The sequence below is a fragment of the Oryza sativa genome, chromosome 10 (assembly GCF_034140825.1).
Source record: "Oryza sativa Japonica Group chromosome 10, ASM3414082v1".
NCBI lineage: Eukaryota > Viridiplantae > Streptophyta > Magnoliopsida > Poales > Poaceae > Oryza > Oryza sativa.
In genome coordinates this window covers 23352026-23378470 of record NC_089044.1, presented here as the reverse complement: position 1 = coordinate 23378470, position 26445 = coordinate 23352026, and the positions used below count along the sequence as shown (strand labels likewise).

Below are 26445 nucleotides of genomic sequence, written 5' to 3'. Positions count from 1 at the left end.
GCAGAGAATTAAAGTTAGCAATCTGGATTCCAAAGTTGCAAAGTATTTGGGCTGCCGATCTGGAAATTCAGATGGAAAATCAAAGCACAACCACAACGCCGGCCTTTGCATTCCAAGTCCAACTTGCACACAGACACCTGACAAGTGACAACCGCCAACATTTCACAGGTGTGCTTGTGCAATATACTGTATATGCCACCTGGCATAATGTCAACCACTAGAAGGCAAAAGACGACCTGACGGCTGCTCCAATGTCAAGCACTGCAGCTGCCAAAAAAAAAAAAAAAAAAACAACTATACCTTCGTGAGCTTAACCTCCGCACAAGTCCTTCTCAAGAGAACCGGCCATGGGCCGACGATTGTCGTCCAATCAAGGCACACGAGCGGCTTGCCAACTTCTTTAGGTCTTTCCCAACTTCCATGTGACTTCATTCAATAATGGTCCACAGCAGCGCAAAGTCAAGGCCTCATCCTTGCCTTCACCTTGTGTGAGCATATATAATATATCAGACTCAGGAAAAGAAGTCCCTGCCTTCACCTTGTGTGAGCAATATATCAGAGTCAGGAAAAGAATGAAAAATATGTATCGTCTTATGACTTGTGAGTTGCTCAACATAGAGAAAATATTGTCCTCTCAGTTCCTGATTTTTGGGACACCTTGCACCACCTGCCTGCAGCAAGTTGAATAAATCTCAGTCCAAAACAAGCGGAATGGCCTTAAAGTGAGGGCAAGGTTTGGAAAGAGCTGCAGTATTATAAGTGTAGGAGTTATGTAAAAGGGATCAAAATGTTCATTCAAGAATACCTCTGAACAAACTGAACAAGCTAAGGTAGAGTTAAAAGAAGGTTGCCAAAGCAGAAATATTGCATAGTTGGATGCACCAAACTGATGTGCATCGAGTCATCGACCAAACTAGGATCTTCAATGTTATGCATAATCTTCTTAGGCAGAATAGAAGCTAAGAATAAACAGCATTGATAAGCAAAGCAGTTTATTTGATTAACCATTTCAGTATGCTGGACAAAACAGGTCACTGGATCAACATTTCTAGTTTCCAGAAAATATCGGTCTATGACATTAGTTAGCCTGTATTTCTTGTTAAGGACCAGTAGGTTTTACAGAAAAGCTCCACAGCAGCCAGCTTATTTGATAATCCTTTACAAGACTAATGAGATATAACTATTAATCCAATCGAAATACCATCAGATATCTTCACCACCTTACAAACTCAAAAATTTAAACAAAATCCTCAATTAACTATTGATAATTTTATATTTGAATAAGGAAAGAGAAACCATGACAAGGTTAGATCTTTTTTGGCAATCTTTTGTACATAGAATCAGACCACTCAACTGTATCAAAATGGTACTGCAAGTGATCAATGCAATCAATGGGTGTCTTTCATTGATATAGTTTGTGAATTGTTTGTAAAGATTTCACAAAATATATACAAGCAAGCTATCAATTTTTTTCCCTATCACATGCAAAGGACCATCTATCACTTTAAAGGCTATACACGATAGCAACATTCGAGAAAGCACACGAGGCTCCTTTTTTGCAACATAGTTGAATTACAAAAGTTAAGTGCGTATATGGTTTCTTCTATTATTGCAGGACAGAACTCATATAAAATAACCTTATGTGGGGAGGAGCATCACTTGCTTCGAGCATTTGGTACCACCTATTTTGCATTGCCATCTTGTAAGAAACCTCAGCATCCACCAAGAGTTTCAGGCCGCACCAATGGCTTGTGCTCCAGATCCCAGCAATAACAAGAATAGCTCGTCGATTCTTCATCAGCAAGTGAAGAAAATTAGCAGGATTCCTTTTTCATGGGGAGCACATGCATGGGGTATAGGAAGAGAAGATCCAAGAAGGGCTATTCATGCTCTCAAGGTTGGGACAGCACTCACACTGGTCTCACTCCTGTACATACTTGAACCGTTGTTCAAGGGAGTGGGAAAGAATGCAATGTGGGCTGTGATGACCGTTGTTGTTGTGCTTGAATTTACTGCAGGTAACGTGCATAATCCATTAGCATCAGGATAATAATAATAATATGTGTTCTTCCCAGATGTAGCTTTTCTTGTTCCAAATAAGTGATTACCGAAATTCATGTTCCTCACAAGTGACTGCTGAACAACAGGTGCAACTATATGCAAAGGGCTGAATAGAGGGTTAGGAACAATCTTGGCAGGATCTCTAGCATTTATAATTGAACTTGTAGCAGTACGATCTGGAAAAGTATTCCGGGCTCTGTTTGTTGGATCATCAGTCTTTCTGATAGGTACGCACCTTGTAAAGTTCTTTCTTTTTTTTTTACTGCAAGATCATAGCTTATTGTGTTGGCTTTGTTTCCTTGACAGGATTTGCTGCAACATATTTGAGATTCTTCCCATCCATTAAGAAGAACTATGATTATGGGGTCGTGATTTTCCTGCTAACTTTCAATCTGATAACAGTATCAAGCTTCCGTCAAGAGGATGTGGTGCCTTTAGCACGAGATCGCTTAAGTACTATTGCGATAGGTTGTGCAATATGCCTATTCATGAGTCTTTTTGTATTGCCAAACTGGTCTGGAGAAGACCTCCACAGTTCTACAGTACGCAAATTTGAAGGATTAGCAAGATCAATTGAAGGTGGGTAAATAGTAGATAGGAGCACTTATATGTTGCATCTTAAATAATAAGAGCATAGGTGCATAACAAGTATCAAGAACCTTACCAAAGAATGATTGCAGCTTGTGTTACTGAGTATTTCCAAGATCAAGACAAGGATGATAAAATTCTTGATAAGCAGGCATCAAGAGCTTCCATTCACATTGGTTATAGAGCAGTCCTTGACTCAAAATCAAGTGATGAAACCCTAGTAAGGAACTATCCTTTTGATGATACATTTTTTTCCTTTTCTCTTGCAATCTCTCTCTATAAAGTGATGATGTGCAGATTACATACTGATTTCAATATTGGTACCAAATCGACCAGGCACACTATGCAAGCTGGGAGCCAAGACATTCAATGCAATGTTACAGTTATCCATGGCAAAAGTATGTGAAGATTGGATCTGTTCTTAGGCACTTTGCATATACTGTCGCAGCACTTCATGGATGTCTAGAATCTGAGATTCAGGTAACTGCATCAGCCCAATTTCTCGTGCATCATCCTGTTGTATATCCTTAGCAACTGACATATAAACATGAATATGATGTATAATTTCAATCAAGAAAATTCTCCTTGAATGAACTGTTCTGACATGGTTGTCTCTATTGATGTTGAAGACTCCACCATCCGTCAGGTCACTATTCCGAAACCCATGTACTAGAGTTGCACGAGAAGTGGTCAAGGTTTTACAAGAGCTTGCAGTAAGCATAAGAGATCATCATCGTTGTGCCCCTGATGTGCTGTCTGATCATCTTCATGAAGCACTACAGGATCTAAACTCGGCTATAAGATCACAGCCACGGCTCTTTCTCGGCTCCAAACATGCATGTGCAAATAGTCATGTGCTGATGGAATTAAATTCTAGCAAGCATACAGCCACAAGAACTACTCTACCATCATTCAAGACTGATGGCACATCCCTATTAGAAAGGAGGAATACAAAAGCAGACCAACCATCAGAACGGAATGAGCGGGGCACATTAAGGCCAACACTAAGTAAGATAGCCATGACAAGCCTTGAGTTCTCAGAAGCACTTCCATTCGCTGCGTTTGCTTCATTGTTGGTAGAAATGGTAGTTCGGCTGGAGATGGTTATTGAAGAAGTGAAGGAACTGGAGAGAGCAGCAAATTTTAGAGAATTCACTGGACATGACTATCTGACCATTGATCTTACTTCCAATGACAAGATGAGAAACCCAAATGGCGTACCATTAGACAGCCACACAATTTCCACTGCAGCTGAGTAAGTACTGAATAATAGATCAAATCAGTAGATGATCACTCTGAAGCAGATATGTATTTCTTTTTGGACTAAGAAAATATGGCCTGTGAGGCTGTGATTCCCAATAAATGTTGTTAGAATGACAACTCATAAAAAAACAATATTAAACCTACAGGATGTTTATCGGAGTTGGATGATGTAAAAAAAATTTCAGCAGAAAGTACTCATGCTTTTCCCCAGAATCCAGTAGGTCATGCCTTTGTTTTCTGAATAAACCCTTCTCTGATGCATGACATGTTCTACTACGCACTTGAATGATCATGAGATTCATGAAACAATTTCCTTCCTAACATCTGGAGCACAGTCTAAGGTATAACGGCCAAGTCTTCCTGTTCGATAGAGGTTGAGTAATTTCATAGCAACAAGTTTACGCACATCCTCACTTAGATCAGCAGAAACCCTGAAAGCCTCCTGCAAGGCTATAAACTGGCATTCTATCAAACTCTTTAATTCATTCTCATTTTCTAAATACCCCTTAAAAGATGATATACTATCAAAAAGCACTTGGCGAACAGCCTTCACAACAAAATCCTGCAAAAATACAAAACAGTAGTTACTATTCTATCCATGTGATGCCTAAAATGTGACCTCAAAAGGATCTAAATGAGATATGATCATTGCCTTTCAGTAATAATAAAAATCTGCATGATGATGGGTACAAGACTGAATTGTGCTCTATGGAATATCTTGACGCGCTTACTTGGGTATGATCTGAAGCATATTGCCTTTTATTATGGTGACTGCTGGATGACATTGCATGGCTGAAAGAAGGCATATCTCCTGCTTGATTCATGTTCTCCCACTTCTTGTATGTCTCCCTTGAGTTCAAAATTGCAAGCAGAAATTGGGCAATCTCAAACTCCTGCATCATGGAATCCTTGATTGCTCCTGTAATGAAGTTTGCATACATCAGTAACAACTTATAGTCACAAGTCAAGCCATGGATTACCATTGTAGCTGGTACCTGTCAAAGCTAGTAGAGGACCAGACTCGTCATTAAAAAATACAGGAGACAAAACACCAGGAGTGTCTAATACATATATATTTGGATGACTAGCAACCTGAAAAATAAGAAGTTTGAATCTTGTTAAGATTTGGAATGGCACTTGGCAATTAGATAGCCATACAAGGTGATGATAACAGCTTCTAAAAGATGGTGTTCACAACAAAATACAGGCACCAGAGCTATTTCCGCACTCAGCATTGCTGTCTCTTTATGAAGAAAATATAGGTGCTATGCGATTTAGAGTTGCCCAGGTAATTAATTTGTTACAATGTCCATAAGGAATACAAAGACCCCTCTATCCATTTCCTCTAAAAAACTAAGGTGTTATGACAGTCATGCAGCATGGTCTTATTTCCCTCATTCTGCTGGGTCGAACAGAAGCAATGCATTATATCGAATCAAATTACCTTGTAACCACTTATGTCCTTGGTTTCTCCTGGATGGCTGCTCACAATGGCATGCTTGAGCTTTCCCTTCTCTTAAAGACAGAGCAACGAATATTACACAGTTGTGTGAATCACAGTTAGTGCAACTACAGTATCAACAGTAATAAGCTGCCTCACCTGCTGCCCCAATCCTCCCAATTCGATGCATGGCATTGACGATTGCTGACTTCCCAACATTAGGAATACCGACCAAGAGGACGGTTCCAGTGCAATCGCTCTCACCAAGTTTAATCTCCCTGATCTTTGCCCGCACAGCATTCAACAGCTATTTCACAGTTAAATTAGCACCCAATCAAATCAGCCGCTAATGTAATCAACAGGTAAGAACACTAGAAACAGCATTACCTACCTCCTTGATGCCCTCCCTGCTGTGCGAATTAAGAGCGACGCAGGAGCAGCTCGTTTGCTTCATGTACGCCATCCACTTCTGGAGAACACCAACACCAATACGAACAACGCTCGCGTGTGTGTATCAGATCAGAACTGATCACTTACCCATCTCGGGGCAGTCAAAATCTGCTCTAGTTACAGATGAGGGTTGGGATTAGGGTTACCTCGGTTTGAGAGGGGTCCGCGAGGTCGGCCTTGTTGAGCACGACGAGGCGGCGGCGGTCGGGCTCCGGGGAGCGGCGGCGGAGTGGCGCGAACGCCGAGGCGGCGGGTACCTGCGGGGTTAGACTCAGCAAGCAAGCGCATGGGGGGAAAACGATGCTTGACTCTGTCTGGAGCAGCGGAAGACAATAGAGAGGAGGTGGAGAGCAGTGGGCGCCATACCCGGGCGTCGCGGACCTCGAGGACGAGGTCGACGAGGGGGAGGCGGCTGCGGATGGCGCGGTCGGCGGCGGCCATGTGGCGGCCGTACCAGGCGCCGGAGAGCCCCCGAACGGCATCGCTCAGGCGGCGCGAGAAGGCCTCCGTCGCCGCCGCCATTGCTGACGTGAGCCAAAGGCATAGAGACAAGGAATAAGTCCACTTTGACTCCCTTAAAAGTGGCCCAAATCTAATCCATGGCCCTTAACCGCAAAACCGGATATCTCGACCCTCAAACTATTGAAACCGGTGCAATTTGACTCCCTTGGTGGTTTTAGATGGCGGTTTCGCTGACGTAGCAATATTGACCTAGGATGTGGGTTGACGTGGCGCTCAGGTGGCATTTGAATTAAAAACGCATACGTGGGACCCGTTTGTCATTCACACATATTAAAAATTGTGGGGCCCACTGACATGTGGGCCCACATGTCATCTCCTCCCTCTCTTCTTCCTCCCCTCTTGACCTGGAATGATGGTAGAGAGCAGTCACGCGAATCCATCCGTCAGCTCACGATCGAACGCCTTTGCGTGGAGCTGCACGTCCGGCTGCTTCGCTCCTTTGTTATCTGGGCCTAGGCCCAACAAGCACACCATCGTCAGCCCGTTGCTCCCCTTTTTGGCGCCGTCTTTTCCTTTTTGGCGCGAATCCCATCTGCTTTTCCCGCGAGTGAACGTGAGGCGTCGGCAAGAGGGTGAGGCGATCGGCTTCTCCGTGGAGCACGAGGGTGAGGCGATCAGCTGCAGTAAAAACAGAGAAAACAAGATCATGCTCGCAGGTTTGCACAGTCTTCATGTGTGTGTGTTTAGATTGCAACAATCTTCTTCTAATTTGTTTGCCATCCTCTCCTATGTTAGCCTGTGTGGAAATAGTTTAACGAAACATCAACTTGCGATTCATCAAAAAATAGAAGCAGGATATATGAGATGGAAGAAAAGAGGTGTGTAACCCATGCTTGTTTCTTTCTCCCAATTAGGGGTGAAAACGGTAACGGTAATTACCGGCCGACCGGCGTTCGTTTTTGACTTTCTACCGGCCGAGCCATATGGAAATGGTAATCGACCGAAACAAAAATGGAAATGGTAAAAAATATGGAAATGAAAACGGAAATGGTTTTGCTGTTATACCGATCGTTTCCGTATTTACCGTATTCTCGCGGAAATTACCGTTTCTTATAATATGGTAATTACCGTATTCTAAATATGTCGATATTATAGGACATGTCTATACTTGACCCACAGCTTATAGATTGAATGACTCTTCAATAAAATCTCTAACTTTTGTACATGGCTAAAATGAAGTTAATTTATAATTTATATAGTATAAGCTTGAATTTATGTATATATATATAACATACTTATGTAAAGTTAAATATATGTTTTTATAGTTTAATGTTTCCGTATTTGTTACCGGTTTCCGATCTGTACCGACATGTTTCCGTCCATATTGTTCCGTTTCCGATTTTCCGATATTTCCGATATCGTTTTCGTTTCCGACTTTACCGTTTCCGATTTCGTTTCCGAGAAAAATATGGTTACGGAAATGGTTGAGGCTGTTTTCCGATCGTTTCCGACCGTTTTCATCCCTACTCCCAATGCGTACAGATATATTTTAGTTGCTTATCATACCACCATCAAATTAAATATTTTGTTTGCTGTAGGGATGGGTTTTCCCCTAGTTTGTTACCTCAAGTTGGCATGGAATTCAGCAGTACAGATGAGGCTTGGATGTTTTGGAATAGCTATGGAGGTCAGAAAGGGTTTGAGGTGAGAAAACGGTACACAAACAAAAGAAAATCAGATGGGAAGGTTAGGTCCTGCAGATATGTTTGTGCAAATGAAGGCCATAGAAAGGAAGATAAAAGGGATCATCTAACAAAGTGTCCTACAGCTGAAACTAGAACCGATTGTCAAGTTCGCATGGGTGTTGTACTAGATCTAGAGAAGGGGAATTATAAAGTGGCTGATCTTGTTTTGGAACACAATCACATCCTTCAGTTGCCAGAAACCTCGCACTTGATGGTGTCTCAAAGAAAAATTTCAGAGTTACAAGGTTTTGAAATTGAGACAGCCGACGATGCGGGAATTGGGCCCAAAGCAGCACATGAGTTGGCTAGTATCCAAGTTGGTGGCTCACTTAATCTCAGATACACTCTTCGTGAGCACAAGAATTATTTACGGGGCAAGCGCCAACGAGAGATGGCATATGGTCAAGCAGGAAGCATGCTCATGTATTTTCAAGATAAAATTGCAGAGAACCCGTCGTTCCAATATGCATTGCAGATGGATCAGGAGGAACAAATAGCAAACATATTTTGGGTTGATGCTAAAATGCTCACTGACTATGCATATTTTGGTGATGTTGTTAGTTTTGATACTACTTTTGGAACAAACAAGGAAAGTAGGCTTTTTGGTGTATTTGTTGGGTTCAATCAGTTCAGGGAAACAATAGTTTTTGGTGCTGTTCTCATGTACGATGAGACATATGAGTCCTTCAAGTGGTTATTCGAGACCTTTCTAAAAGCACATAATGGCAAGCAACCTAAAACAATCTATACTGATCAAGATTTTGCAATGGGAAAAGCAGTTAAGGAAGTATTTTCAGAAGTATGGCATGGTCTGTGCACTTTCCATATTATGCAGAATGCTGCCAAGCATCTAGCTGAAGTCGACAATAAAGAGGAATCCAGTACTTCTCCCGAACAGATAGTTGAAGACAATGAGAAAGAACCAAGTATTCTCGCAGATTTTAGTGCATGCATGTTTGAGTACGAAGATGAGGAAACATTTGAACAAGCATTTAACACCATAAGGGCAAAAGCGAGCAAGCAAAGTTGGTTGGATAGTATATACAGGGTTAAAGAAAAATGGGCTGAATGTTACATGAAGGATGTGTTTGCATTAGGTATGAGAAGTACACAATTGAGTGAGAGTCTAAATAGTGAACTGAAGAGGCATTTCAAATCTGATTTTGATATCATTTGATTTCTTAAGCATTTTGAAAGGGTGGTGGAAGATAAGAGGAAAAATGAGCTAAATGCTGAATTTGAATAAAGGAAGAAAATACCCAGAATCAAAATGAGGACACCTATGCTAATCCAAGCTAGCAAGCTGTACACACCAATTATATTCGAAGCTTTTCAAGGTGAGTATGAAAGATCCATGGTAGCATGTAGCACGGCATTGGAAGGCAAAAATTGCTATCTTGTGGCAATTGGCAGTCTTGAAAATTGTACCTTTGAGAAGGAGTACAATGTTTTTGGTGATCCTTTAGAGCAAACTAGTACATGCAGCTGTAGGATGTTCAGTAGAACTGGAATATTTGTGTAGCCATGCTTTAAAAGTCCTTGATCTGATGAATATCAAATCTCTCCCAACACAATATGTACTGAAGAGATGGACACGTGGAGCACGTAGTGGGACAGTACAAGACAACCATGGGCGAAATATAATAGAGAACCCAAGATTAAATGAGATGCTTCGCTACAAAGATATGACCCGCAAATTTCTCAATTTGGCACTTAGAGCTGCCAGCCATCTAGAGTCTACCTTATTAGTAAACAACACACTGGACATCCTTAGCAAGTAAGTTGAAGAAGAAATCAATGCATGCACTGATACTATGGTTCCGGTCACTGCTCCCACAAATGTTACTCCTCCAATTGATTTGGTGAGTACAGCATGCCTAAAGAAAAAGGAGGTGCAAACAAAAAGCTCAAAGCGGAAAAGAAATTGGCTTGATAAGATGCACAAGTCCACAGAGAAAGGAAGTAAGAAGGGAGGTAAGAAAAAGGAAAAAGGATCAAAGGTATGTGATTACATAAAATGTATTTGATTCTCTTTTACTGTGCTCAGTGGGAACATGTTCAGTTTATTTTTCTTTTATTTGAAGGAACAAGGAACTATAAAGAAGGGAGGGAAAAAAAAGGAAAAAGAAGCAACGGTACAAGACAGTGCAGCGGTGCAAAATATTTATCCTAATACTTCTTTGCCCATGGAAGAATTGTCTGAACCATACATGGCCATCAATACCTTCTCTCAGATATTGACGGTAATATTTCAAACTAACACACCATTTTTCTATACCATAGATGGCCATCAATACATTCTCTCAATTGTTTTTCTGAACCTTTTATTTTACAGGGGCCAATTACAGATGATGTTTTGGCTGATTTCTAGTAGCATGGACAGTTGCTGCAATCTGAAATATAACAGATTGTTTAGGGGGATAGCTTTTGCTTTTGTCGAAGTGTAAAGTTCAGGGAATTGCAGAATTGCATTTCTGAATAGCAGAGCATTTTGTGCATCTCTGAACTTGCAACATTCAGAATTACCTTTTATTCAATTCCAAACAATTTACAACACAATGACAATCACAAGTTACAGTCTTGCTAGCTCTAGCACAAATGTCACTTCACAAGCAAGACAACCTTCCTCTGTTACTCACTGAAAATTTCAGACATAGCACACGATGAATAAAACACACTGGAAATTTCAGATATATCGACTCCAATCACTGCTATCCTACAGACATCATTTTCAGATATGTCGACTCCAATCCCTGCTATCGTACAGACATCTTCTAGCTTAATTGGAATCACGGCTGTGGCAACCCTCCAGCGGGTCCTATCCATTCTGAGACATGCTACAATTGTTGCGCTGCCTGACGAGGCCATGCTGCTGCAGCAGAAGCTGTACCGCGGCGTGCGGGGCAGCCGCAGTGGGGCAAGTGGGTGGCGTAGATCCGGCTGCCGCAGAACCGGGTGCGCGTCTGGCTCGGCACCTACGACTCGGCGACGGAGTAGCGCTCGGCGAGGACGGCGACGGAGCAGCGCTCGGCGGGATGGCGCGGCGCTGCTCTCGGCGAGGACGGCGCCGCTCTAGGTGACGACGGCGACGGGACGGTCCTCCATCCTCGACTGCAAGTCCGGATGACGTGGTGGCAGTGAACCCTTTCCTTATCCATAGAAGCACTTGTTGGGCCGAGCCGCTGAGGCCCAGTGTCTGAGAGGAGTAGCGTTAGATCCATCGTTCGATTGCGGGTGGACGATGGGATTCGCGTGACTGCTCTCTACCATCATTCCAGGTGAAGTCAGACGATCTGATTCCCTTTCTTTCTCTTTCTCTTCTCGCCCCTTCGGCCGGCCGCGGGGGTCACAGGACAGGCTGCAGTGGTGGCGGGCGGGGGCAGAGCGGCGGCGGCGAGCTCACCTTCCACGACGACCGCGTCGACCTGCCTCGCCATGACGGCGCGCGCTGGTCACCGCCCAACGCCCCAGCGCTGTCCGTGGCGCGTACCGCGCAGGCCAACGGCATGTGGTTGTGGAGCTCAGGGGCGTGTTCCGCATCGTGGCCAGCGCGGTGCCCATCATGAGGGAGGAGTCGCGCCGTCGCGCGTCCACAACTACGGCGTCACCGACGACGACTGCCTCGTCCACCTCGACCTCGGCTTCAAGTTCGAGGCGCTCACCGACGACGTCCATGGCGTGCTCGGCCAGACTTCCCTTCATCTATCTACTCTACTGATTTCATTTGATGATGATTACCCATTTACCCTCATGAGTTACTGACTGACATGGACGAAAATTTTATAGGACAACTTCTCGAATGCCTCCACTAATTGCCAATTAGCAGGGCAGATAATCTCCCCAACAACCAACACAATCATGATGCACTGATACACGGTCTGAAGCTGCATGGACTGGACCGCCGGCGACTCCTTCTCCGGAGCGGCGTAGCGCCTCCGCCTCCGCGCGATTCCGGCAACCGCGGAGTCCTTCGCCTACACTCGCCGCATTTCATGCCCTAGGAGGCTGCCGTCTCGGCCCCCCATGGCCGGAACCCTCCACGACCCCAACTCCGGGTCAGGAGGCGAAAAGCGGCGCCCACTCCTACTACTACTCCCGTGGTCACGCTGTTCGCCCAGTACGTAGCCGACTCCTCCTCCACATTGCAATCCGCCGCCGCCGCTCTGTCCCCCACCCACCGCCGCTGTAGCCTATTTCCCCCGCGGCCGGCCGTAAGGGGAGAGAAGAGAAAGAGAAAGAAAGAGGGGAGGAAGAAGAAAGAGAGAGGGAGGGGATGACATGTGGGGCACACATGTCAGTGGGCCCTACAATTTTCAATATGTGTGAATGACAAACGGGTCCCACGCAGTGGCGGGCCCAGGTTTTTGAACTTGTGTATTCGAAATGAGAAGGGGTAAAAAAAATTGTTCATACACCTAAAAGCCTAAACATATCAAAGTGCCAACATAATAACATATGAAATACAAAAATGAAAGAAAATGATAAATTAGGAAGAAATCTTACAATTTAGAGATTAACTTTTCGACGCTTGATATTTTGAAAATAATCGATGATGTCCTTGTCCTTAGCTTGCAAATTGAAATTTTTTTAATGAAGCCCCATCTTGTTTCTCCAAAAAAGAGTTTAAATCAACAGCTGGCCCTTCTTCTTCATGTTTCAGTTCTGAAAATTAAACAAATTTGATAATATGGTATGAACTATGAACTACCGTCCAGTGTCCACTAGACCACTACAAACTAAGCAAGCAAGTACATTCTCACTAAATCAGTGAATTGCAGCTCCCAATCCTAAAATTTTCACTACATTTATTCAAATTTGTGTACTCACTAAATCAGTGAATTGCAGCTCCCAATCCTAAAATCTTCACTACATTTATTCAAATTTTGTGCATGTACAGATTTAGTCACTCACTGTGTTGTCACTGTTGTGCTGCTCCTGTCCTGCGCGGCTTGCTGTTGCTGTCCTGCTCCTGCTTCTGCGGTCCTGCCCTGCGCGGCTGAGCCGGTCAGCCGGCCAGGCCAGGTGCCGGCAGCCCTCAGTGGCGCAGCCGCCTACCGCCCTGCGCCCGGCGCGGCGCCCCACATCCCACGACCACGAGCACGAGGGCACGAGTCGCGCGGCCGGGCCGGCGCCACAAGCCCCGCCTGCTCGGCGGCGCGCCGCCAGCCGCACGCCTGCGCAACTGTCGGGATGGATGGGGAGGCGAATTAGGGTTAGATGGGAGGGGAATTGGGGATATGTCGAAATGGGCTGAGATGCAAGGTTGACAACGGCCCAATTAGACCGCGGGCTGAGAGGAAAGGGGGAGGGGAGTGGGAAGTTTTGGCCCAATAGAGAAGAAATGGTGAAATAAGGTCCAATATGAGCAGTTTAAGGTTTCTTTTTTAATTTTTTAAATACATATACGAACTATAGAGTATATATACCTATTTTTTGTCCAAAAATCTTGGGTATACATCTGAATACCCTTGAATATACACTGGGCCCGCCCCTGGTCCCACGTATACGTTTTTAATTCTAATGCCACTTAAGCGCCACGTCAACCCACATACTAGGTCAACATTGCTACGTCAGCGCCACGTCAGCGAAACTACCCTCCAAAACCACCAAGGAGTCAAATTGCACCGGTTTCAACGGGTCAAGGGTCGAGAATTAAATTCGGGTCACTTTTAAGGGAGTCAAAGTGGACTTATTCCTAGAGACAACAAGGTACAAAAGGCCGAAAGACGAAGACGAAATACATTATTGAATGGGCTTTATGGGCCGGGACTCATCACGTGCTAGATGGGCTTTATGGGTCGGGAATCATCACGTACTAGTATCAGCTGTATTGCTCATCATCAGTTGTTCTCAGAATCTTAAGCATTCTGTGATGCAAATTGTGACCTGATTTTGACTTGCAGAGGACAGATTTTATACGGAACGAGAAAAGTTAAGAGGAAAATTCGAAAAGGCAGCGCCGTCCTCTCCTCTAATGTTTGTTTGTCTGGCCATACAAATCAAAGATTCAAGAGATCCGATTCTATTCTTGGAATGACGGTGGCCATTTTTGTGTTGCGGCAGTAGCAATGGCATCTTATCAATGCTCTTCCTTCATGTTAACATTAACAATGGTCTCCCCTTTTCATCTTTCGTGGCGCCTCGGCAAGGCACTGCTTCACTCCTTGCTGCTGCGATGTTCCTAACCTCACGTATCAATATCATCACAATTTCTTACTGCTACTACTGTAATCATTGTCCTTTCGTTGCTGTTACTTTTGGTTAAACCTGCTACTAGCTGCTATCAAGTCAAAAAGAAAACTGTCATGCATCTGTGACCTGTACAGAGTGGATACGTTCAGGCTGAAGATATTCCAATTTAACTTCCCCCTACTACACTGTAAATCTGTAATCCATTTCAGGCTGTAAATTGGAATATCTTCAGCCTCACCGTATCCACACTGTACCAAAGAGTAAATGTAATATCTGACTAATGTCAGGCTAAGCACACAGAAAACAGAAAACAAAGGCAAGAGCTTATAGACATACTATGAATTGGAACTTTTATAATATATATATTGTATGAATTGAAACTGCACTGTTTGAGATGAAGATTGATCTACCAGCAACACTACCTTTTAGCTTACAGATCAGTGTTACAAGTACATTAACTGAAGAGGATACATAACCCAGCTCTGCTGTATGATGCTACAGAGAAGATGTATTACAGCCAGTAACTAAAAGAAAGCTCATCACCTCTGTATCCATACAGATTATAGGCATATTTATGCATATATAATAGATGACATATGTCTGTAGTGGCTGACACGTGGGGCCCCAGTTAGGAATGGCTCAAAAATATACCGCCATGTGTAACTAACCCGGGAGCACACGTGTCATGGTTGACTCGTTCAGAAGACGGACATGTTGTCGTCGGCGGCCGTGAACCACGCCGTGAGGTCGTCGCCGTCGCTGGCCTGCCTGCACAGCAGCGGCGCCGCCGCCGCGTTCCAGAGCTCCCCACCGCCGCCGCCGGAGTAGCCGCCCAGGGTGTCCCACTTGAGCTCGTGCTCCGACACGCTTCCCATGACGTCGCCGTAGAGAGGAGGCGCTGCCTGCGTGAAGCCGGCGTCGGAGAAGAACGGGTCCTGAGTCTGAGGCATGCACAGCGGCGGCAAGTCGAACCCGCACGCGTCGCCGCCATGGTACGGGACGCAGCTCGGAAGCAGCTGGAACGGGTCGCCGCCGCCGCCGCCGACGAACATCTCGTCGACGAGCGGGCTGCCATTGTTGGTGGGCGTGAACGACGGCGAGGCGTTGCCCCGGCTGCTGAGCTGGTGTTCGACGGTGACAAGGGACGAGCTGCTCGACACCTTGCTGATCATTCCTTTCGCCTTCGCCGCCGGCGGCTCGCCATGGAGGCCCGCCTCGTGCCTCTTGATCACGCGGCACAGCGCGTACGCCCCCTGCACCAGAACACATCTCATCCGATCAGCGCGCCATTGTTGCCGTCGCAGCAAGCAAAGCAAAGGCAATCCGGAGAAATGAACTCACGATGAAGTTGGAGACGCCATGGGCGAGGTCCTGGCAGAGGCGGTACTCGTGCATGACCCAGTCGGTGCGCTCGCCGCCGGGAGCGCGACCCTTGTAGAAGACGAGCGTCTTGCGGAGGCCGAAGACCTCGCCGGCGCAGGCGATCTTGCGATCCTTGCCGGTGGCCTTCCAGTACCCGGTGCTCGTCGCCCTGTTCGTCCGCGACCCGTTCGGATACTTCCGGTCTCGTGGGCAGAAGAAGAACCACTCCAGGTCACGCTTCGGCAAGAACGACTTCTCTGCACATTTTCATAATCATTTTCTTCTTCAGAATTTGATTTGATCATATTTATTATCATTTTATGTCACCAAGGCGAAACCAAATTGCAAGAGAATATCCGAAAAGTTTGGCTTTGCGGTTGCAGGAGGAATTCATTCTTGAATACTAAAATTAAAAGGTGTGTGATTAAAAAGACTTATCAGCAACCGGCCTAGGGAGGAAAAAGCCCAGATGCCCGTGTAAAAAGGTCGCTTTTATCTGTCTAGAAAATGAGAAACGCCTCTGGGAAAAATTCTGCATGTTCCTTTCCAATTTTCTACCACCTGTTTCTCTCTTTTCAGGAATAGATTTGCGAAAAAAAAAAGGCTAGCAGGTCAAAGGCTTTGCATATTGTTTAGCTACTTTCCACAGTTAAAACTGTTTTCACCAAAAGTTAACAATGTTGACACGACCAAAACTCAACTATGAAACAACAACTTGTGCTAAATATATTTGATGCAGAATTTCAACTACCAAAAATGAAGTAACATGAATCAAATGGAAAAATTGACAAAGGCACAAACCTGGTAGCTCCCATGGCTCGAACTTGTAGAGATCAATGACAGGGATGACCTCAAGCTCGATCTTGAGGCTGTCGACTTTCCTCTTGAGGTAGTAGCCGACCAATTCATCGTCGGTCGGGTGGAACCGGAAACCCGGGGGCAGAGTCATGGTACCCATGATCAAATCAACCGACTGAATTTCAGACAAATGTACACTTGCAAAACCTATTCAAATATCTTGGGCAAGCAAGCGCAAACCTAATTGTTCAATCGAAGGTTAACAATGGAAAGAAGAGGCAAACAATACTACTAATCGGAGCAAAGCTAGCTAGCTAGCTAGATGTAGTGTCAATTTGCCTAAATGCTAATACTTGAGGCAGATTGGCACAATTTATCACATATATATGGTTGAATGCTTGTCAATTAGAGGCGGCAGAGGCAGTATCTATTGAAGATTGGGAAGATCCAGAAGTAGAAGGTCTTGAGCTGCTCGGAATCCAGCGGACAGGTGTTGATGAAGCTGCCTCCGGAGTTCAAGATCATTATCCTATGGTCAATCCCCTAGCTAGCAAGAACTAAACAACCAAGGAATTCAGTTCAGGCTCCTTGATGAACTTGAACTGAACTACGTACAGAGATATCAATTGGAGGAGCAATTATGGACGAGAAGAAGAACAAGAAGAAGAGTTGAGAGATTCTTGCTAGCTAGGTGCTGACCAATTAAGAAATAAGAGGAGGAATAGGAGAGTGTTTGGGTTTCGTTTTGTGAATTGGGGGAGTTGGGAAGGTGACACGGTAGGGGAGTTTATATAGAGGGGTTGAGAGGAGAAAAAGCTAAGGTAAGGCGGCGATGATGTTCGTACGAGCGAAGCAATTCGAAGCGTCCTCTACTCTACCACGGTAGTTGCAACTCCAAGTAGCCGCAAAAGACATTCACACACTACTCGAGCTTTACTACTGCATCTTCCATTCTCTCTGATTAGCTCCTGTCCAAACCGACGTGTCAGGTTGCCTCTGTGATTAGGGCAGCGCCTAATCCACTGATTGATCAGATATCTGGGCATGATTAATGACATCGCTTTTGGATAATGGCAACACTGACATATGTAATGCATGGTGATATATTCTTCTTCTTCTCTGAAGAATCATACTGTCTTACCATTCAGGGAAGGGGGGAAGTACGTACATGCAGCTAGCAAGCAGCCTCTCCCAAAAGTGAAATTTTGTTTCATATGCGCTTTGTTTTGTCTATGAATTCTTGTCTGCGTCACCCTTGATCCGTGCTTAGCCGTTCGGTTTAGTTCACTGATTTGATTTTCTTCGGATAATATCTTCTTTTACGGGTGTTCAGATAAGTTTCGTGGCCGAATTTACTATGTTTTTACAGCTCGCCTTCATACTAAACATTTCCGCTGATTGATTTCCCGCTGAAACTAATTACGAATTCAGTTTCCAGTACATCGAACACGTACGTCATGTGTACCGATTGTGAATTCCTATGCATAGTCAGTACTGACAGGGAATTCCAGTGGCGACGATTCTTCTTGACCTATGGTTATTCTGAAATTGTTATGAATTGACCTCTCCTACTGTCCTAGTACATGATACACGCCTGCTTCTGAATAAGCTCTATCACTTGACTAGATATTTTTTTCTGCACTGAAGTAGTATCTGAAATGGTATCAAGTTGTGAGTGCCCAACCGACCTAATCATCAGGAATTAGTTCCTGACTTTCTGCTCCTGTTGCGATGTTCACTTGCACAGTTGCACTGAATCTACATCTGACAACAGAGGTTGGTAGAGTCTCTTGATTACATCTTGCCCTTGATAATACATGGTTTTTTAAAAAAATCTTCGATTTGAAGAGAAAATCATAATTAAACAAAGTGTTCAGAGTCATTAGGACGATGGACGAAAGCACATGTGAATTCTAGTCAGACGGATTCTGAAACCAGTAGCTGTAGTATTCTGCTGTATTGTTAAGTCGATTAGACATGAAAAAAATATATGCAGACAATGTATCTGTACAGGTGATATGGTGCAGCAGTATATCTCCTTAATTTCAAACAGCTTTACATCGACGCGTAGTATAAAGTACTGCAAGTCATGTTCATTACGATCTCAATGTTGCAACTTGTTCTCCTGCCGACAGCCTTCCTAGCCACAAAAATAACACAACACCGCAAATTCTCAGGCTGGTCCATAGTTCTGAAAAACTATAACAATGAGAACTTCCAAGTTTGCATTACTAGATTTCCTCCCTATTCTCAGGCTGGTCCATATTTTTGAAAAACTACCGTTTGACTGGTTTGAATTTGGCGCGGTATCATAATTCACAGAACTCTCTGCCAGTGACGTTTTCTTTTTCAAAAAAAAAAAAAAAACTTCCGGCTTCTACACCAAACTAAGGGTGTACACGACCATATTTGTGGATACTGGGATTTAAACTTTAGTGAACGGACTTGTGCACTCACCACTCTAGCACACCAATGATGCTTTCCCATAATGATGTTTTGTAAGTCCAACTTTCCAATGAATTTTGAGCATACACTTAGAGTTTATCAGTTAGTATAATAAATATAAAATACTTAACTACTATTTATATCCCAAAATATAGCAAGTTTTAGCCTTTCGCATGGCTATTAACGAGATGGATAAAATGACTTATTTGTCTTTCGGGGTGGATGCCATGTAGGTCTGGACTAGTTGGGATAATAATAAAGCAGAGATGTGGTATGAGTAGTTTAATAGTAAAAATGACCTTTTATATATATGCACTATGTTGTTATATTTGGATAAATTTTGAACTATATTAGTTATTATATTTTAAAACGGACGGAGTATTTACTAAATGGAGGCTAGTCTTAGACAAGAAAAGGTAGATTGTGAAATGGCATCTAGCCTAGTGGTTGCTGTGATCTGAGGGTGTGTTTAGTTCACGTCAAAATTGAAAATTTGGTTGAAATTGAAACGATATGATAGAAAAGTTGGAAGTTTATGTGTGTAGGAAAGTTTTGATGTGATGGAAAAGTTGGAAGTTTGAAGAAAAAATTTGGAACTAAACTCGTCCTGAGTAGCACCTTGGTCCTGAATTCAAATCTCTATAGGAACGAATTTTAGATTGGGTTATTTGATGGCTAAGCTTCCTATTTGATAGGCTAATTTTCTAATTTAAAAAGGCTGCATATATCTGGTTGGATGTAAAGGCCGGGTAAAAAATACACTTCTCAAAAAAAAAAGAAAAGGTAGATCATTAAGGCCATTCTTTGATGACATCAAGCTAAATTGACTGCTGCATGACCCAGCTTTGTATAGTCACTTTCCTCATAGCTATCTTGCACTTGCACTTTAAAGAGCACATTTTTCCATCGTCATTGGCTCACAACATGAGCAGCCATGCTCCACATGGGGACAAATGTACTTGTCAGTTGGCATTGCTCACCAAACACCAAATCTGAGCAAAAGCCTGAGTGGTTCAGTCAAAACAATCTCCATCTTATCACTACTTTGTCACTGTCAGGATAGGGAGTTGGACCTCAACTGCTTGCTTACCCTTGACCAAATGCTAGTGCTTAACTTCACAAGGAGGTTCAAATAGGGGAAAAAAACTTCATGAATTCAGGTTAGCTGGTTTATGACTAACTAGGTTAATTTCAAGCTAACTGAAAGCTAGCCTTTCGGTAATTAGTAGCTCATGTACTGTTGTATGCTGAATACTGTAGCCAACAGAACAGCTTGATCAAGCTTGAATGGATCATCTTCAGGTATGCAGAAAGAAACAAGTGTAGCCTTTGTGGAAGTGAATGCATGACCCACTGATCATGAGTCATTAGCTTTTGATTAGTTTAATTAACAACATCGAGGACTAGAGCATTAGCTGCATTTGTCAAGGCAGAAATGGTTTAAGGACAGATGGCTCAAGTGATCTCTCTAATTAACCTGACCGTTCTTAGATATGAACGCTGGTGGCCTGGTGGGTGCCCACCTGAAGACCAGGATTGCTTTTATAAGCAGATGTAGGGGCCTGCTAGTTATGAACTGCTTGACTTGAGCATCCCTGGCTGCATGACCAGGCATCTTGCACCATCAGAGCTGCATCAGCAAAGCCGCACTAAGGTTGGCTTCTTTTAATCCCTAGCAAACCCTCCCACTGCTTTTCATCCCTTCCTGTTGATCTTAATTATCCAGGTATTGTTAAATCAAATGCTATAGAGTAGTAGCATTGTTAGCAATGATCTGACACAACTTGATTAATTTCTGAATTCCAAGTCGTCCTAGCTAGTATGAAACCTCTCTGTGAACTTTTTTGACACGGTTTATTTGTTTTATACACCTCTGTTGTTGTATGATCAGGCAGGGCATCAGCATTGGATCTTTAAGTGGCACTAACTAAGCTAGTATACTAGCTGCTGAGCTGGAGGTGAGACTGATGCATGATATATGCATCATCTTATCATGACTGCAAGTCTGCAATGTCTTTAACTTATCTTTAACAGATTACATTACCTCAGGGGAAAAAAATATGCAGTTCAGCTTAACTGTTGTAATCAAGAATCTCATTATGTTCATATCCAGAAATGGTAGGACAGCATGCATGAATGCTCAATCTTTAACTTTCAGGCGACCTCTGTTCACCTGAAGTCCTGAAGACAAGACTCATGCTGGGTGTACAGTAAGTCAGTAGTGAATCAATCATAATTTCGAGTAAATTATGATCATGTCTATCCATGATGGAGACTAAATAGTACCGTTTATTAGTCGCAGAATAATTCGATTCTCCTGTTAATTAAGTAATTAAGGAGCGCAAAAAGTTTCTTCAAGTCGGAAGACTCTGCACTGTGAAGTGTTGCTTGGATAATATATGTTTTATTATCTGCTTCCTTTCCAGCAGCTGAGATTAGTGGGTTCCACGTAATAATTGTTGATAAATTCAACATTTTCATTGGCAAAAAGGCACTAACTAAACTAACTAACTAATGTAATTTAAGATTTAAGAATTAATGTTATGCATATCTAGGACAAGAGAAAAAATATTCAGAGGTGGGCGGCACAAAATAATGTAATATAAGTAGCAAAAGCGAGTTTTCAGTTAAAAATGTACAAAACCAGCAAAGCTAGTGCAAGAGAGACGTTTAGAATCTTCACCTACGGAGTATGTGCTAAACATATCCTGTCTAGTAGTGATTAGCAGATTAATTAACTACCATGTGATGAAATGAAGAATCTTTGTTAGTGGAGCGACGGGGCACAAAACACTCACAAGGCATACCTTTCCTAATTCCTACACTAATGTAATGGGATCCTGAAAAACAGCATTAGAAAACTAGAAAAGAAATGCCTTTGCGCATAGTATAACCAGCATAGCTTAGCTAGGCAGTGATTTGCTTCTCGGCCAAGATACCAAAGCAAAGGAGATTCAAAGCTTAACGGGGGCCTCTCAGGAAAGGAATCGCCAATTAATTGACGAAGGCGGTTCGGTTTTAGTAGTAGGCGACAAAACTCGCCTTTCATTAACCCAAAAATAGTCTCACGCCTATTTCGTTGTAAATCAGAGAAAACTGATTACTAGTAATAGTATTAATTAGGAAACTTTGTAACTTACAATTTACTGGTAAGAATATACTGCCGCCATAAAAGGGAGAAATTTCTCTCCATATACTATAACCATAAGAAAATTACTATGCATACAACTCAATTGTCCACGTACGACTAAATTTGATCAACGGTTATAAACGAGTGCAGTGCGTATAAACAATGATTGATATATGGCTGCATATATCTCATTGTACATGAGTTGTACAACTGAATTGTACGTATAGCGGTACTATTTTTATAAATACAAATCACTAGGTAATTTTCCCCGCTCAAACCTATTCCCTATATATCTCTTGTCATCCTTTACCATAGCAAGGCACCCACCATGAATACATTGTGCCAGATGGGCAAGGACGGACGTGTGGCCAGTGGTGGAGTTGGACACAGGTCTAAAATAAAGATTGCTGGAGAAGCTCGATAAAGATAACCAAACACAACATATATATACCATTGCCATATTTATATTACTATTGCACCTCTAGTATTATAAAAATTGAAGATGTTTATGTTGATACTTTGGTACGTCATCCGTATTTAAGTCGGTTTTTAAGTTTATTCGCTTTTGTAAATACATATGGAGTCGTATAAGAAATCCTTTAAAAAAACCCGTATGCTAACTTGGAACTTAGAGTCGTACTCTTAATTGCTTTAGAATTCTTGCCGGGCCATAAGAAAGCAACGTACATAATATGGATGTCATCCCAATAAGACTTCCAAATTAGATATCAATACTATCAAAATGAAAATCCCACATATTTTTTAAACAAAAAAATATAACAATAATATATTAAAATAGCTTTCATGCATTGCAACGCATGAGCTTTTTTTTCTAGTAAAAAAAATAAAGTACAATCAATAAGGTAAGACATAAAAGAACATCCAAGATAAAAAAAAAATAGAGTACAACTTTGGAGTCGCCTAGCCTATTTGATTGCTATCTCTATGGCATCAGGCAAGCGGGAAACACATTGCGGTGTCACGCCCCGAACTAGTCCCGACCGGGACTAGCCCGTGACGCTCCAATTTAACCTGTTAATCGATACCAGTCCCAGGAAACAGTGCTGGTATCACAGGGAGATAGAATATCACAGCATCAGAGGTCTCTTTATTATAGAGTAGAAGTACAGTCATGTTGGGCTGCGGACAGATCCCGAGCTCACAACTGCATTACAAAAGGAAAGCGGAAGCCAGGACTTGGACCAATCATCACAGGCGCGACTTGGGAACTAGGCCGAAACCCTAAAACTCATCGTAGCCGACTTGCTCCTGGAAGAACTCCTCATCAGCAGGATCCGCTTCATCTTCTTCAGCAACTGGGGGGGAATTATTTATATAGAGCAAGGGTGAGTACGGGAGTACTCAGCAAGCCAGGGGAAATAAGTGTTTAATGCAGGCTTCAAGGAAAGGCTGTTGTTTTCGTAATTGATTTTGTTTGAACTCTTTTCTAAAAAGTCTAAGTGAGTGCTTCTCAAACGACACGGATGAGACAGTGCGTCTCGTCCGGTCGGAGTATGTGCAATGTATCAGTCTTTAGATCTTGAAATAGGGTTGGCACCCGGCCAACAGCTTTTCAAACGGCCACCCGGGCCAACAACTTTTCAAACGGCCACCCGGGCCTAGCTGATCCCGTCAGCTGCTGATTTTTCAAACATCGAACCCAGTTTCACAACAGCAATTTCATAAGCAGTAGTCAGACAAAACTACGCTAGGAATCACCTCACATCCGCCCATGACCGTGGGCACGGCTATTCGAACAGTTCAATGACCTCTGCAGAGGGGGGTACACTTTACCCACACGACATTACTAACCCGGGTCACCCAGCCCGTAGGGATCAGCCACGTCGGGAGACCTCCAAGCTTTCATGACAAGGCATTTCGAAAGCCGACACAGGTTTACCATATGCCGACGAGAGGGGTCCCAGACCAACAACAGGTTAGGTCCCAGACCATACTGTGCCAGGAAGCCCAGGGGTCCTCCCCGACACCACCCCGGCGAATCCACATGTCTCTCGGCATCAAGGCTCCCCTGATAAGCTAGTTACTCAGCCAGGGGTGTCCCATTCCACCCATGTGGTCGTACTTGTCTTATGTTTGGATGAAATTCCAAGGAATCGGTCCTTAAGTGCGAGAGCGGGAAACCGTACACCCGGTACGTTCCCCGGTCCGCGGTTTTGGAAATTCATTTAGTTCGCAAGCACCGACCCAGGTGTCGGGTTTTCCAAGTCTTTTGTAAAACTCCAGTTTTACCCAAGTTGTTTCTCAGATTTTAAGTTTGAAGGCGACCGTCGATACTCGCACAGAGTGCACGAATATCGAGGTGCAACTGGGTGGTTACAAGGGGACATGGTATAACAATTAATAAAGGAATGATCAAATGCAACAAATTAGGTAGGTCTGCCAATCTGCCTTGCAGACGGGACAACAGATTAAGTGTGATCCTATCAATGCATAATATTTCGCAAGCAATATAATTAAATTTTAAATATAGGCTCAAGATGTTCAAAGGTGGCTTGCCTTGCTCGAGATCTGGAGCTTAATCCTCGAAATTCTCGCACTGCGGGTCTTCGGGCTCCGAAACTACACGCGAAACGGGACAACTCAACAAACGGCGAAAATAAAGCCCTATTAAAGACCTCTAAGCGTGCCACTAGATAGATCTCGAGATTTGGGAAATTTTAGAAGTTGAACGGAGTCAAACGGAATTACGGTTGGGAAGATATTGAATTTCTAAGATTATTGGATTTTTGGTCTAAAGGAAAAGGATTTAATTAAATCCTTTTTGAAAAAGAAAAGAAAAGAAAGAACAGAGGGATGGAAATTAGACTTTTCCTCGGGTGGCTAGGGCGCGGTCCAAGGTAAATGGAGCGGCTCGGCCGAGCTTAACGGGCCGGCCGGCCCAAGACGGCCCAAGCGCGCGCGCGCGGGAGGGAGGAGAGAGAGTCCGGTGGACCGGGCTCACCACGCGCGGTCCCAGGTGGGACCCGCTTGTCAGCGGCTCGGCTCACTGTGCGGAGGGAGTACGTGGCTCATGCGCGCGGGCGGGGAAAGGACGCGGTGCACGCGAGCGGTCCGTGGTGGACGCAGGTGCGGCGGGCCCACGCGCAGCCTCACGGCTCGCGGTGGAACGCGCGCACGGGGAGGGACTGACCGGGGTCGGCTCGATCCGGTCTAGGCTGAGCTGGCGCCGACGTGGCACCTACGTGGCGGCCACGTGGGCTGGCGGGAGGTAGACGACGACCCGGCCTCGAATGGACGGCGGGCGGCGGCGGCGAGCGGCGGAGCGAACCACGGCGATACGGGCAACAGCGAGCACACCGGGCGGTTGCACGTGACAAGGGAAGGCGAGCCATCGGCTCGGATTCGCCGGAGGTTGCTCGACGGCGGCGGATTGCGGCGGCGGCAACCGGCGGCGGGAGAAGAGGGAAACGGCGACGAGGTCACGAGAGGTCGATTCCCGGCGGTGAGAGCATCTACGCGGCTTCGGGAACTCGACGCTAGCGTCGGATTGGGTGGAACTACGCCGAGCGAGGCCGGCGACGAGCGGGTGCTACGGAGCTCGAGCGGCGACGGCGGCGAACACACGGCGAGCGACGGAAACGGTCGGGGCGGCGCCGGCTAACTACGGGGAGGCTACTCAAGCTACTACCGAAAGCTAGGGGGAGGAGATGGAGCGAGGAGGAAGAACGGAGAGAGACATCACCGAGAAGAGGAGGGGCGCTGTGACGAGAGGCCGGCGGCGCGGGAGTAATCTCTCCGGCCTCGGGCTGAGGAAGAGGAAGAAGAGGGCGCGCCCGGAGTCCCCTTCCGCGTCCATGAACGCACCGGCTCTCCCGGCGCTTGGCGATGGACGGTGGAGGCGAGGCAGAGCACGGGAGCGGCGGCAACGGTGAGGAGGCGAATGGGAGAGGAAAGGAAGGGAGGGGGGAGACGGGTTTAAATGGGCGGCAATGTCGGTTTGAGAGAGGGGAACCGACATGGGCGGTCAAGCCGGCGAGCTGGCGCTCGGCGGTCGCGGCCAAAGCGGCGACAGGGAGGATGACGCCGGCGAGGAGGAAAAAGGGGAAAAGGAGGGGGAGAAAGGGGGCTTGCCCCTTTGCCGATTCGGGAAAAAGGGGGAGGGGAGCGGGGGCGACGCGGCAGAGAGAGGAGGGGCGCGGCCTCCTTCCCTTGGCGGCTTGCGCGCGGAGTGGCGGGGGCCGGGCGGTGACGACGGCGATGACGGCGGGCGGTTTGGAGCGGAGCGGCGACACTGGCGACAGGCGCGGCAGACGCTGACGACGGCGGCGACCGGGCGGTCGGCCACTCGGCGCGCGCGCGCGGGAAACAACGGGCGGCGTCCGCGCGGGCGCGCGCACGCGAACACGGCGCGCGGGAAGCGTCTTTGCGAGCGGGGAGCTCGCGCGAGGGGAGGGGCGCTCGGCGCGGGCGACTCCCGCGCACACGCGCGCGGCGCGCGGGCGGGGCGGAGGGGGAAGCGGGGAGAGAGGCGCTCGGGGCGGCTCTCG

The 26445-nt window shown here is 45.2% G+C and overlaps 3 protein-coding genes, 1 long non-coding RNA gene and 1 pseudogene across 7 annotated transcripts; 2 read left to right on the top strand and 3 right to left on the bottom strand.

The window, feature by feature from the left end:
- Positions 1-74: 74 nt before the first annotated feature.
- LOC4349461 (DAR GTPase 2, mitochondrial) lies at positions 75-6353 on the bottom strand. 3 transcript variants are annotated; one of them, XM_066304871.1, is made up of 11 exons: positions 6170-6353; positions 5950-6060; positions 5745-5822; positions 5513-5660; positions 5357-5427; positions 4908-5004; positions 4644-4831; positions 2726-4474; positions 1638-2598; positions 301-671; positions 75-137 (listed from the first exon to the last, which is right to left on the bottom strand). In XM_066304871.1, the coding sequence occupies exons 1-8, from the start codon at positions 6323-6325 to the stop codon at positions 4211-4213; spliced, it is 1113 nt and encodes a 370-aa protein (XP_066160968.1). In that variant the 5' UTR covers positions 6326-6353; the 3' UTR covers positions 75-137; positions 301-671; positions 1638-2598; positions 2726-4210. The 3 variants fall into 3 exon arrangements, with proteins under 3 accessions (XP_066160968.1, XP_066160969.1, XP_015614623.1); XM_066304872.1 differs by having other exon boundaries at positions 75-671; positions 1638-2012; positions 2109-2598; XM_015759137.3 differs by having other exon boundaries at positions 75-671.
- On the top strand, positions 1668-4129 carry LOC4349462 (aluminum-activated malate transporter 12). The gene is made up of 6 exons (XM_015759136.3): positions 1668-2018; positions 2148-2288; positions 2368-2640; positions 2742-2869; positions 2986-3129; positions 3279-4129. Exons 1-6 carry the CDS (start codon positions 1745-1747, stop codon positions 3906-3908), a joined length of 1590 nt encoding a protein of 529 aa, XP_015614622.1. The 5' UTR covers positions 1668-1744; the 3' UTR covers positions 3909-4129.
- Positions 6354-6663: 310 nt separating the features above from the next.
- LOC136353573 (protein FAR1-RELATED SEQUENCE 5-like) lies at positions 6664-11772 on the top strand (annotated as a pseudogene). Its single transcript, XR_010736868.1, has 5 exons — positions 6664-6981; positions 7061-7143; positions 7864-9457; positions 10778-10927; positions 11560-11772. The product of XR_010736868.1 is annotated as a protein FAR1-RELATED SEQUENCE 5-like (transcript).
- Positions 11773-12333: 561 nt separating this feature from the next.
- LOC136353694 (uncharacterized) lies at positions 12334-13219 on the bottom strand. Its single transcript, XR_010737080.1, has 2 exons — positions 12922-13219; positions 12334-12672 (listed from the first exon to the last, which is right to left on the bottom strand). It is a non-coding gene; the product is annotated as an uncharacterized lncRNA (long non-coding RNA).
- Positions 13220-14535: 1316 nt separating this feature from the next.
- Positions 14536-17125, bottom strand: LOC4349457 (NAC domain-containing protein 71). The gene is made up of 3 exons (XM_015757390.3): positions 16366-17125; positions 15544-15821; positions 14536-15455 (listed from the first exon to the last, which is right to left on the bottom strand). Exons 1-3 carry the CDS (start codon positions 16520-16522, stop codon positions 14901-14903), a joined length of 990 nt encoding a protein of 329 aa, XP_015612876.1. The 5' UTR covers positions 16523-17125; the 3' UTR covers positions 14536-14900.
- Positions 17126-26445: the final 9320 nt, after the last annotated feature.

Excerpts from the sequence above, each read along its gene's own strand:
- LOC4349462 (XM_015759136.3), top strand. The coding sequence starts at position 1,745 with ATGGCTTGTGCTCCAGATCCCAGCAATAACAAGAATAGCTCGTCGATT. Across the intron at positions 2,019-2,147 it reads TGTGCTTGAATTTACTGCAG|GTGCAACTATATGCAAAGGG; the intron begins GTAACGTGCATA and ends GCTGAACAACAG. Across the intron at positions 3,130-3,278 it reads GTCTAGAATCTGAGATTCAG|ACTCCACCATCCGTCAGGTC; the intron begins GTAACTGCATCA and ends TTGATGTTGAAG.
- LOC4349461 (XM_015759137.3), bottom strand. The coding sequence starts at position 6,325 with ATGGCGGCGGCGACGGAGGCCTTCTCGCGCCGCCTGAGCGATGCCGTT. Across the intron at positions 5,823-5,949 it reads CGGACCCCTCTCAAACCGAG|AAGTGGATGGCGTACATGAA; the intron begins GTAACCCTAATC and ends GGTGTTCTCCAG. Across the intron at positions 5,005-5,356 it reads AGGACATAAGTGGTTACAAG|GTTGCTAGTCATCCAAATAT; the intron begins GTAATTTGATTC and ends CTTATTTTTCAG.
- LOC4349457 (XM_015757390.3), bottom strand. The coding sequence starts at position 16,522 with ATGGGTACCATGACTCTGCCCCCGGGTTTCCGGTTCCACCCGACCGAC. Across the intron at positions 15,822-16,365 it reads CGAGCCATGGGAGCTACCAG|AGAAGTCGTTCTTGCCGAAG; the intron begins GTTTGTGCCTTT and ends GAAAATGTGCAG. Across the intron at positions 15,456-15,543 it reads ATGGCGTCTCCAACTTCATC|GGGGCGTACGCGCTGTGCCG; the intron begins GTGAGTTCATTT and ends GTTCTGGTGCAG.